The sequence below is a fragment of the Aulonocara stuartgranti genome (assembly GCF_965226115.1).
Source record: "Aulonocara stuartgranti genome assembly, chromosome: 15".
NCBI classification, from domain to species: Eukaryota; Metazoa; Chordata; class Actinopteri; order Cichliformes; family Cichlidae; genus Aulonocara; species Aulonocara stuartgranti.
In genome coordinates, this window is record NC_138951.1 from 20,744,888 (window position 1) to 20,758,019 (window position 13,132).

Genomic DNA, 13,132 nt, shown 5'->3' on the forward strand with positions numbered 1-13,132 from the left:
GTTTTCATATGGAGTGTTGTAGCTGCTAAAGTGCAGCTGCCACTAGTTTGGCATCGAGTTAAAACCGAATGACTCTAAAGTGAGGCAGCTGGTTTCATTGGTGTTTTCAACATGACACGCATGTGCAGCCAATATCTGCACCGCCAAAGCGACTGATACAAACTGCTTCCCACAGCTCAGAGGCGGTGTGGGCCGACACTTCGAACATGCAGTTTGATTTATTGTGTGCAGTCATTTCTGCCTTTACATACAGTTTTTAATGAGAGATGATATATAAAACCTTTGCATTCATTAATTACTATTATCAGCTATAATGATGAGCTGTTATTCCATGAAATAATAAAAAAAAAAAATCAGCTATAGTGAAAGAGTTAAACAGGTGGAGATTGTTGTCAGAAGGGGCAGGAATAAATGAATGAAAGCCAAAATAGATGAATAAAAACATGAATGAATTGAATAGTAAACTAGAAGTCTAATAAACAAATGAATATTATTATTGTTATTGTTATTATTGTTATTGTTATATTAAAAAATAGACAATTCAGAAAAGTTAAGTTTTATTTATCAGTCAACACAGTGGGGAAAAGAAAAACGACTGATGAAAGCAAAACGAAACCAGATAAAAAAAGAATAAAATGAGAATCCATGAATGAATTCATCAATGAATGGCTGAGTGGGTTAAAACAAACAAACAAAAAAACAACAACTGGATGGATGGAAACAGAATAAATAACAGATGAATGAATAAAGCCAGGAACCAGTTGCTGAATGAACTGACAACACAAGGAGTATCTGAATGAAATGCTGAATGAAAACACAGGAAACAAATAAAACTCCTGCTTGCCTCTTTAACACATTTCCGGTGTTTTCTACTGTAGGACTACGATAAAGTGGCTGGAAGTAAAAATGCTCTGTAGTCATCAGTTCAGTTCTCCATTGTTTTGGTGTCTAAGAAGCCTTTAATTCATGTTTTCATAACCCAACTCACCCTTTCTGCGTCAGACTTCGTTGTCTCACCCATACACGTGACCATAACCACGAGTTTAGTTTGTGGGGGATTACTTAAGCTGCATGTTTATTAATTAATTATTAATTAATCACGTGAAATCTGTTACGTCCTCTGACAAACAGCGGCTGCCGCAAAGATTTTATCGAATGTATTCTCTCTGTGTCCATCCAGCTGAAGACACCTTCCTCTCTGCCATAATCAACTACACCAACAGCTCCACGGTTCACTTCAAACTCTCGCCCACGTACGTCCTGTACATGGCCTGCCGCTACGTCTTGTCGCCCACCTACCGGCCCGACATGTCGCCGTCAGAGAGGACGCACAAGGTCATCGCCATCGTCAACAAGATGGTGAGCATGATGGAAGGAGTCATCCAGGTCAGTAATGCGTCTTTTAAAAGTCTTTTCACTGTAATTTTTAAAAGCAGTCGAATCAAATCATCGATTAATTTGCACGTTATCTCGTTCTCATGCTCCTCCTGCTTTTGTCGAATATTAGGTGACGCTCAGCGGTGTTCTTACAAAACTACATTTGTAGTTGTTGTAAGCTGTGTGTGTGTGTGTGTGTGTGTGTGTGTGTGTGTGTGTGTCTGTGTTTGTGTCTAGCAGCTTTTCTCCACAGTTGTGCTTTCGATTCTGTTTGTCCATCACTCAGTGTTACGCTCGAGATGTGAAGCCTGTTGTGACTCAACATGGAGCTACTGTTACTTAAAATGTCAAGTTTGATGCCGGTCTTATAGCCGTTTTTTGTAGGGGAGGGAGGCGGTGTCAAAACAGTAATTTTTAAAGACTTTTTCGAGATCTCCTCCTCTAAATAAAACTACATAGAGGTATCTGTGTTCAATATTGCGTTAAGACAAACATCTGCAAGAAGTTTTAATAAACATGCTAAAAATGCCTGGTTTTAATTGAAACAGTCTGTATGGAAATATGAAAAAGGATTAAGACTTTCACCATCTGTTGAAACTTTTTGTTAACTCTGGGCCACGTTAAAAACAGCCAGAAATTCTTTCTCGTTTTCCCAGCAACTTCAGTACCTCATATTTAAGCGGTTTTTAAACCAATTTTGATACTCCAAGTTTCACAAGCGTCATATCGCAATGTGGGATAGATAGCTGGGCACAAGTTATAGATTATGAAATCTTTTTACCTATACTTTGATGGCAAGCTCATCTTCTAGTTGCGATCCCTTCACAGAAAAGAAATCCGTGTTCAAATGTTCTGTAAATTGATTTAGACACATCACATCGATCAGTTTCATGTCCTAAACAGGTGTGGGGAACTTCAGGCCTCAAGGGCCGGTGTCCTGCAGGTTTTAGATGTGTCCTTGATCCAACACAGCTGATCTAAATGGCTAAATTACCTCCTCAACATGTCTTGAAGTTCTCCAGAGGCCTGGTAATGATTGATTCAGGTGTGCTGACCCAGGGTGAGATCTAAATGCTGCAGGACACCGGCCCTCGAGGCCTGGTGTATACTCTATAAAATATTTATAGCATGAAGTTAAGATTTTGCATTGCTTTAACTAAAGTTACTGTACAAAATAAAAGATAAAAGTGATCCTTGCTGGGTTAGGTGGGAGCACGATGCCACATATGAAGCAGAGGATCTTAGGAGGGGAAAAGTAAACACATAAACACCTACATGTTTCTTTTAAAGCCTCCAGCTTCCAGTAAAGCCATTACTGCTTTTATTTGTTTAGCCTGCAGCAAGCTATTCATTGTCTTTGGCATGCAGAAAAGTTCTAAAACACAAGCACAGACTCACAAATGCACACACAAGACTGTAAGACTATTTCAGTCTGTGTAGTAGGAGTTCAGCTTGATAGAGTTTCAGGAAAACTATCTTTAGCTACAGACTGAGAGATGTGGGAAGCTTGCTTATAAACTGCGTGTGTGTGTGTGTGTGTGTGTGCGTGCACGCGCGCATTTTCAGTTATCATCTGAACATTAATCATTGCATACGAGACACTAATCCAGCAGATCAGGATATTTTTGGAGCATCTCTTTGGGATGTTCCTCGCCAATAACAGTGCTCGCACTCTCTAATATTTAATCCTTGTTAGAGTGCGGTTACAATAGTGTGCTTCAAACATTTTATGCAGCTTTTAGTTGTAAAATATAAAACATTGTATACCTCGTTCACTTTTGCAGTGTTTTCTTTAACATTTTTTCTTTTCCAGCTGACCTCCATCACTTCACTTTTTTGAGGATGGCTTTACATTGTAAACCATAATCATCGTGTGTGTCAAAGTGTATCTGTGTGTCACATAGCTGTCCATACTGTAGCCGTTGACGTGTTTTCTCTCTGTCCTGTGAACGTGTCCTCTTCCTCCTCCTCCTCCTCCTCTTCCTCTTCCTTCCATCCAGGAGATTGCTGAAGGGGATCAGGTAGGATAGCACATCATGATACGGCTGCTAAAGACTCGTCTACCTCTCTCTCCCTGGCTCTGATGCTCTCTCTTTGTCTCATTTTCTTGGGGTGGGTGATGTGGGTAATATTAATTGTGCAGTGCACCTTATATTCTGTACTCGCTACTGTTAATGTGAGCTGCACAGATTAGCAATGCCAAGAGCTTTGCAACTCAATACTTTTACTGTATTATCCACAGTTTTCAGAGCTGTTTTTAAGGAACATATTGCAGAGGAAATAAAACAGTCGATCACGTTTGCCATGGTGACAAAATACTACTGGATTATAGTATTGTTCTCAGTGTAGGTTGATTTATTACTCCCAATAGCAACAGAAAAAATGGTTGTTGTTGTTGTTGTTGTTGTTATTATTATTATTATTATTATTATTATTATTATTATAATAATGTTAGTATTACATTGTAACTATTAAGTAAAGAAAGATAAATAAATACTTCTGTGTTGAATCGACATAAAGCCTGTTTAAGTGACCGACTCGTGGTCGGCGTTCGTATGTGTGCATGGTGTGTCTCCGTTCTTGTGCAGTCACTCCCAAAACACTAGTTATGGGTGTTTTGATGTTTTTCAAACCTATTCACTGGATTTGAAAATGGAAATAGCAAAAAATGCATTATTGTAGTCATTTTTATTTAGTTTAGACTTTTTGCTGTTAATTTTCAGGCAGTTTCTGTAGTGAGGTTTTCTTGTTTCAGTTTCATTTTATTTAAAAATATTTTGTTTTAGTTTAATTTTATTAATTTAAGAGTTCGTTTTTGGCTTTTTAGTTATTATTATGAGATTTATATCAGCGGTAAAGTACAGGTATTTCAGGTATTTAAAAAAAAAAAGAAGAAAAAAAAGAAGCCAAACTTTTGGAAAGCGGTTGACTCAGTCTTATAGACAAACAATACAAAAACTAAGCAAATTTCTTGCTATCATTTTTTCCTAGTTTGTTTTTCCCCAGGTCTGTTTATAATTTTTATTTTAGTTAATTACATTTTGGTCACACCTATTTTTAGTTAACTTTAATAACCATGGAGGAGAGTCACAGTCGTTGCGAGCTGCATCAACGTGATGCGTAGTTGTATTTCTAGTGAGGTGCACATCAGGTTGCGGTTTATGGTTACCTACACCATATCTCTAACATTGTTAGTTTTGCGTCAGAGTTTGTCTCGTTGTGCACCTCTGGACTGCTTTAGGACAGCTTCTGTTTTTCAGATTGTTGTTCATGTCACAAAGTTGGAGACAGTGAGCTGCAGTCAACATACATTTTTCTGTTATGCATCACTGTAGGTGGTTCAGTAATCTCATTCTATGTACTAAGGAAACAAATAAGTTGTTATTGCATTGCAAAGCTTCCTCTACGTGCATGATGGGTCTTTTTTTTTGCGCTGTGCTACTGCCAGCTGATTTCAGTCTGCGTGCAGTGAGTGGAAATGTGAACATTAACGTTATTGCATGAAGGGGCATGGACACGATGGTTAAATGCTCAGCTCGGTGATGATCCTTAGCTTGAAAGTTGTTTGTTTGGTGTTCGTGGTCGAAGCGAGACTTCCACAGAGTGATGATCAGGATAACAGTGCGCATGGATTTGAAGATCTTTTTGATCGAAGCTCGTATGTTAAATTATTTCTTTACCTGAAACCTCGACTCCAGACCAACTGGGTAAAAAAAAAAAAAAAAAAAGCCAACACATTTTAATTAAGGCGAATCAGATAACATTTAAGCACTGGTGACGTAAAATCACATCACCAACCTCATCAACCCCTCGGCTTTCCTCTATTAATCTCTGCCCCCACTTCTCTCTCCCTGTCCTACTTTCTTCTTCTCTCTCTATGCTTTGTTTCTTTTTGACCAGCCCTTCATTGTTGCTGCTGCTTCTTTTTCTCCATTCTAACAGAGATGATGTAAAATACCGCCGTAATAATGCATCCTACCCCACAGCTGGAAAACTAAGCAACAACAGCAACATCAACTTGACTAATTCCATTCAGCTTCCTGGACCTGCCTGGTACTAAAAAAACAAACACACCAAAGAAAAAAAACAAAACAAAAACAGAACAAAAACCAAAGCATCCACTTCTCTCCATCATTGCTCAGTCTTTAACTCTGGCATCCATTTTTTTGTTTTGTTTTTTTGTTGTGACCTCACATCTTGCTTCTTCTACTCGACGGTGTGGATGAGAGACAAGTCGCGTCCCTCTGACCTGCTCCACCTCGTCTGCTTCATTTGTCTGTTTGGATGTTCATTTAACGTGTTCAGCCATCCATCTGTGTTTCATTGTGGATGCACTTGGCTCCATCTCTCATTGTCTGGCTGTTCTGAATGAAGGGTTATTATTGTTATTATTATTATTATTATTATTGATATTATTATTATTTTCTTTTCTTTGTTCTGTTTTCATTTGTTTTTCAAAGGTGGGGATAGATGAATGCAAGGGACCAAGCTTTGCACAATCCTCTCTCTCTCTGAGCGGTGGGGATTTTAACCAATCAGCTCCTCAGACATCGAGCTTCGTCATGATTTAAACTGTGAACTAAGACGGCCGGTGTCTGTCGATCTGATGAATGGGAGAGAAAAGGAGAGGTCACTCTTGTGTAAAACAAAACTATCACAGAGCTCACAACACTTTGTTTGTGTTCACCGATCTGAAAGTGATGACCACTCTTCTTCTCGACACCCGGTTGGCTTAGAGGGAGGGGTGGGCGAGGCATGAGTCTATCCCTTAAAGTAACAGCTGCTCCTTCTTGCTGTCACTCAAACAGAAACCCCTCTGTCCTCCTCCCTTCTTTTTTTTAATTTTTAACTTTTTTTGTTTTTTTACCCTTGAGTCTTCCCTGGACACTTCTACTCTAACAACTTCTACCATGTTTTTCTTCTTTGTGTGTGGTTGTGATTGGTGCATTACAGAAGCAGAAGAACATCGCGGGAGCACTGGCTTTCTGGATGGCCAATGCGTCCGAGCTGCTCAATTTCATCAAACAGGACCGAGACCTGAGTCGCATTACGCTGGACGCCCAGGACATCCTCGCCCATCTGGTCCAGATGGCCTTCAAGTCAGTTTGTGTTTGTGGATGTGGGTGTGGGTGTAGATAATAAACTGTGAACAAAGATATAGCCATTGTGATGATGCAGACAGGTTAATGCCTTCCCTTTGCGAAGCATCAGTGTTTTCGTCTTTGTGACTCTTAACAGAAACTGCAGTTTACAAAATGTTGATTATTAATTCAATAAGAGATCAAATAAATACCCGTAAACTCACCACAAAAGTGTTTCCTAGGGTCACAGGGGGAGGAAGCTGTTATCTTTTCTAGCTGCAGGAGTCGCCCACTGCTGGCCATTAGAAGGAATGCAGGTTAATGGGGTTGATCCAAGTGAGCAGTGCATTACTTTGTCCTAAAAACAAATGAGTGCATCCAGTTAATAATGTTGCCCCAGTCAAAATGAATGAGAGGTGATGATGATGTTGGTGGACTTAAATTTAAGATAAGATAAGATAAGAGAGAACTTTATTAATCCCTCGGGTGGGTTCCTCTGGGAAATTCGATTTCCAAAAAAGCACAGCACCGACAGAAGTTACAGAGTTACAGAATATATATATATATATATATATATATATATATATATATATATATATATATATATATATATATATATATATATATATATATATTTTTTTTTTTTTTTACACATTTATACATGTGAAATAAGCAGAGCGAGAATCTACCTCAAATTTTAGTTCAGTTTTATTAATATAGCACCAAAAGAAAACAGTCACCTCAAGGGGCTTTATATTATAAAGACAAGACCCACGATCATAGAGAGAAACCCCAACGATCATACAACCCCCTGTGAGCATGCGCTGTCTTTTATATGCAGTCCAAAGTGTCCATCCAATAATGTAATGAAATCCTTATTAAAGTAACTTGTTAGTATAAAATGGGTGATAAGAAACATAGGCTTGCAATTCTTTCTGTATAAATGACATTCGCTGGCAGTTAGCAGTAATTTAAACTTCTCACTTGGTTTAGAAGCATTATGGAAAATATATGAACACACTGATAACCCACATTAAAGTTTCTGAAAGCATCTGAAAGTGTAAAATACGTTCAGATGGTGACCTTTGATGTGAACAGTGTTGAATGACGTTGCAACAAGCTGTATCGTGTTGCTGCAGGTACCTGGTCCACTGTCTCCAGGCCGATCTGAACAACTACATGCCTGCCTTCCTCGATGACCCTGAGGAGCATAATCCACAGAGACCAAAGATCGGTAATGTGCAAACACACAACCACAGGAAGCAACCAAGACTGCTCATGACTAACAGCAACAATTCTGAATTAATTTAGGTGATTAGCCCTTTAAAATGAAGACATGTTAATCGTATGTCATTATAGGTTTTGCCGGAGTTTTCACCGTTTTATGTTAAGATGATTCCACACTCACAGGTTGCACACATCTAGAAATTGTTAGCATTAATTTTCTCAGGTTCCTTTGGACCTTGTGAGACTGGAAAGAATATATTAGAAAATCTGAACAAAGTATTTTTTTTATTTCCTAATGGTCTCTCAGGTGTCTTGTTTTGTTTTTTTGTTTTTTTAAAAACATGCTTTGGACCTGTCTCTCTGATTTGGGATCTACTTTTCTGCAGAGTCAGTAGCTGCAGTGCCACCTTAAACTCGAAGAATTTTATTTTTTATCAAAACTCTCTGAAGTCAAGAATTTACACAAACATGGAGCCCAAGATTTTTCAGCAGACTCCAGAAACTCGGAGGAAAGCCCAAATTGAACTCTGTAGCTATCGTTGTTCACTGTATTTGTTTGCGTACAGGCCTGGTTTTAATAACCTGATCATACAGCTCCTGGAAACTGTCCATATACTTAACTCACATTTCATGTAGAGGATCATTGCGGGTTGAAAAGCCCACAGTTTTCAAGTCAGACAGTGTTGCATCAGGTGAGGAGTGAAACCAGGAGGCGCTTGTCTTTTTTCTGAGGATATTGTACATATGTACTGAAAGTTTTCTTCCAAAAAAACACAACCTTCAATCACAAACTCCTCCACTTGGCTTCCTGTCAGTTTATTAAGATAATTATAATCCAGCTGGAAGATTGTATTTTTTTTTTTTAACACTGGAAGAAGTGCGCCTATCACAGAAGCAAAAGTACAAGGGCATGTAACCGGATTTCTACTGAGTGATCTCAAAAAACAAGCCTCACACGGCTCAGAATGACCTTGAACAGGATATAAGACTTAGAGGGGAAGATTTTTTCTCACGTCCCGGTTTCTCTTTTCAGAGGACGTCCTGCACACACTGACGGGGGCGATGTCGTTACTGCGGCGGTGTCGGGTCAACGCCGCTCTCACCATCCAGCTCTTCTCGCAGCTCTTCCACTTCATCAACATGTGGCTGTTCAACAAGCTGGTGACAGATACCGGCTCGGGGCTGTGCTGTCACTACTGGGGCGCCATCCTCCGGCAGCAGCTGAGCCACATCGAGGCCTGGGCTGAGAAGCAGGGTCTGGAGCTCGCTGCTGACTGCCACCTCAGCCGAATCGTACAGGTAAGATGGTAAACAGTAAGAGTCTGTGCAGGGGTGTGAGCAGATGGTCGCTAAAACAGGTTTTAGAGGCATTTTCCTCAGTTGTGTCAGTCACACTAATTGGTTTGTTGCATCTTTTTAAAATATCTCCATTTTAATTTTTTCTTATTACTATAAAGGGTTTTGAAAAGATAAAAAAAGAATATGTTCGACTGATTTACTTGTTGGTTGTGTCCCATTTTCTGTTTTTAGGGAATTACGCAGACCTGTAAAAGTACTATTACAGAGTAGCTCCTGTGGAAGAGTAAGAGGGTCTTGAAGTGACAACTCCCAGAAAGTTGATTCTGTTTATCTCAACTTTGCTTTTTCAGTCACAGAAATGTTTTGTTACTCATTCAAGTGACGACTACTGTCTCAGGTGACCGCAGGTTTCCCAAGTCTAATAAATGGTACATTTGCATAATGATTGAAACCAGCACAACTGACTAACAATGGGCCATTTTTTGCTATGACATCAGGGATTCCAAAAAAAGTGGGTAGTGATGTTACTGCAGCAAGAAGTCAGAAGGAAGCCATTTGTAATTTAAAAAAAAGAAGAAGAAACTGAACTGAAAAACATCTCAATGTGATTTTAAAAATAACAGGTTTTCCTTCAGTTTCTGGCCTATTCTTGACCCTGAACTGTGGTCTATTTAATCAGAGAGCACAAATATGGCCATCAGCTAAAGCTGTTAATGTGATCAAAATTAAGATTAAAATGAGTCAGTGAATCCACATGGAAGGAATCATTTCCTTTTGTGCGGTGTGCAGTTGGGATTGAAGGTTTGGGTGGGCTGCAGAAGGTTTTCAGGATCTCTAAATTGGCTGCGGCAGTCTGAAGTTTGGGAGTAGATGTTTACTACACTGCAGCAATTCAGAGAGAAAATGAAGAGGCTGAAACAAGAAATTAAGAGACCACAACAAGACATGGAGTTGGACTACCAACCGCTGACTGGCTATTACATCACTACAATCCCTTTTAGCAGCATGAATGCAACCAGGAAAAAATGCTTTGAAGCTTTGCAGTTTCTGGAGGATCTCTTCTTGCCCAGAAGGAATATAATCCTCTGTTATAGTAAACCTGAAATGAAAAATCGTAAAGAGGCAAACACTCCAAACCCCCGCTCAGGTGCTTCTCTGGGACTCTGCTTTATCAGCTTCGACTGACTCTGGCAAAACAAGCAAACAACTCAACAGCTGTCATCAGATTCTTATTACTGTCTCACAACACTCGCCTCGCCTACAGTCAGCCAGTCAACACAACCGCGGAAGTCTCTCATTTCGTGTGCTTGCAGATAACGTTGCGACCACGTGTGGCCACTCTGTTTACATTCAAAACAATAAGATGTGTTTGATTTACAACATGTGTGTTTGTGTCCCCTTCCAGGCCACCACCCTGCTGACCATGGATAAATACTCCATGCAGGATGTGCAGACCATCAATAACACTTGCTTCAAGCTCAACTCCCTGCAGCTTCACGCCCTCATGACCAACTACCACTGTGCCCCCGATGAGCCGTACATCCCACCTGTAAGATAAACGGCGTCTTTAAACATGTGCAGCGTTTTTATTGGATTAAATTAGATGAAACTGGAGTTATTCAAGTCAAACTGATTTTTAGAAACTTCTGCTGGTTTCTGTGTGTTTAGGAGCTGATAGACCACGTGGTGGCAGTGGCGGAAAACACAGCAGATGAGCTGGCGAGGAGTGACGGCAGAGAGGTTCAGCTCGAGGAGGATCCAGACCTCCAGCTGCCCTTTCTCCTTCCTGAGGACGGCTACTCCTGCGACGTGGTGCGCAGCCTCCCCAATGGCCTGCAGGACTTCCTGGAGCCTCTCCTGCAAAGAGGTAGAAAGTCAAACTATATGTGAATAAGGAATGAAGTCATATTGGAAATATATGAATGAAAGCCTTCAAATAGGTTTATGTTTTATGAGAATGTAAATGACTTTGGTTGAATATGAGCAGATAATTTTTCCCAGGGTTTTTAATTTGTTTTTATTGTCATTGTTTTAAATAAAACCCTGTATACCTAAAGGAAATCAAACATTCATTGAATTATGTTTCATAACTGTGTGTTAGTTCTGCTATTCTGAGTTTTATACCTCCTGTTTTTAAAGCTATGAGACGTACAACGAGTTTAAAGATGTTATGTTGGGATTTAAGCATCTTAAAATAAAGCAGACCAAACAAAAAGCATCAGTAGCTGCTGCTTTAAAATAAGTTTGGTTGCTTTATATGCTGTATTGCTACACTCGACAATTAACGTTTTCTTATTGTCATGATTTCAGAAAAGCTGCTCTGAAACAAAGGTTATGATCACTCTACTATCAGTGACATTATTTCTGTGTGCGTCTGTTTCCTCTGGTAGGTTTTTGTAGGTTAACGCCACATCCACGTTCGCCCGGCACCTGGACCGTCCACTTCGAAGGAGCTGACTGCGACAGCCACTTCTCCGCTGCTGACAACTCTGAAATGGTACGACGTCGACGTTCAGTCACTCTCTCGCCACACTGTGCGTGCGTTTATTTATAGAGTTGTGTGTCAGTGCAGTGGGGCATCCTGGGTAAATTCGGTGCCACAGAGGAGACTTTGCAGGTTTAGTAATGCTGAGTCACAGAGACTGTGGAGACTGAAGTCTAAAGTAAGTCTGACAGCTAAGACAGCAGAAAACAAGACTAAAACTCAAAGTGGCTGCAGGGTCTTTGATGGCTGCAGAGTGACTTTGGGAAACTGTTCTTTTTTTCAGCATTTACATTTTCATGCTGCGCTCTTGCTTTGAGTGGATGATCTTCACTGAGATCCCATCCACTTTGCTCTGTATGCTGCCCAGACACGCCTCCATATTGTCAATAACGATGAGCTGCTCTTTGATACAAATATCTAATTGGCTGATCACATGGCAGCAACTCGGTGCATTTAAGCATGTCAACATGGCCACCATGACTTGCTGAAGCTCAGACTGAGTCTCAGAGTGGGGAAGAAAGGTGATTTAAGCAACTTTGTGACCTGGTTGTTGGTGCCAGACAGCCTGGTCAGAGTATTTCAGACTCTGCTGGGATTTTCCCACATGACCATCTCTGGGGTTTACAGAGAATGATGTAAAAAAGCAGAAAGATCCAGTGAGCAACACTTCTCTGGATAAAAACGTCTTTGAATGCACAAGACATTAAACCTTGAAGGAGAAGATCACACTGGGTGCCCCTCCTGTCAGCTAAGAGCAGGAAATCGATTCTATAGTTCAGCACAATTTGACATTAAGAGACTGAAAATTTGCTTCTGGTCTGATAAGTCTCAATTTCTACTCTGACATTAAGATGATGGGGTCAGAATTTGGCCTAAGCAACATAAAAGCATGGATCCATCCTGCTTTGAATCAGCATTTCAGACTGGTGGTGTCAGAGAGGTTTTCTTAGGACTCTGCACACCAATTAGTATTAATTGAGCATCGTTTAAACACCACCGCTGACCACGGCCACAGTGGTACCATCTTCTGCTGATTCCTTGAACATGACAGTAAGTTGTCTGTACTCATTTGGCCTCCGAAATCACCAGATCTCAATCAAGTAGAGCACCTTTGGGATGTGATGGAACATGTTTTCCAACAAATTTCCAACAAATCTGCAGCAACTGTGTGTTACTCTTGTGTCATTATAGACCCAAATCTCTGAGAATGTTTCCAGTATGCCAGTTCTGAAGGGAAAAGTGGTTCCTGAAAGGCATAAATACTAATGTGGCTAGTGTATACATTTTAATATTTCAGCTGTGTTAATAAACTTCATCTGTATGTTTCTTTTTAAACACAAAAATGACAATAAGTAGAGGATTTCACAGAGTTTGGACAAGAGATTCAGGGTAGCTGAGACTAGCAGCCAAAAAAAGGTGAAATTCCTGTGCAGAAACTGAGCTGTAGACAATTTGACGGCACGACTGTCATAGTTTGACTATTTTTAGACACGTTTAAACCTGGAGACTGCTTTGATTTGAGTCCAGAGGGGTGTGTGTGTGTGTGTGTGTGTGTGTGGTCTCTCAATCTGAATGCAGAGATTAAAGTGACTTCAGAAGGATCTATTTACTTTTCATAAGACACACACCAAGACACAAGCGCACACACAATTTAATCAACACT

General features: G+C 40.1%; 1 protein-coding gene across 15 annotated transcripts in view; it reads left to right on the forward strand.

The window, feature by feature from the left end:
- afdna (afadin, adherens junction formation factor a) overlaps positions 1 to 13,132 on the forward strand; it is a 122,022-nt gene that overhangs the window by 64,709 nt on the left and 44,181 nt on the right. For 12 of the 15 annotated variants that reach the window (XM_082504887.1, XM_082504894.1, XM_082504899.1 and 9 more), the window contains 8 exons: positions 1,181 to 1,386; positions 3,378 to 3,398; positions 6,331 to 6,476; positions 7,598 to 7,692; positions 8,719 to 8,984; positions 10,390 to 10,533; positions 10,653 to 10,851; positions 11,375 to 11,481. In XM_082504887.1, coding sequence (XP_082361013.1) covers positions 1,181 to 1,386; positions 3,378 to 3,398; positions 6,331 to 6,476; positions 7,598 to 7,692; positions 8,719 to 8,984; positions 10,390 to 10,533; positions 10,653 to 10,851; positions 11,375 to 11,481 — 1,184 coding nt within the window. The remainder of the gene's footprint in view (positions 1 to 1,180; positions 1,387 to 3,377; positions 3,399 to 6,330; positions 6,477 to 7,597; positions 7,693 to 8,718; positions 8,985 to 10,389; positions 10,534 to 10,652; positions 10,852 to 11,374; positions 11,482 to 13,132) is intronic. The other 3 variants (XM_082504896.1, XM_082504891.1, XM_082504893.1) reach the window with 1 other exon arrangement.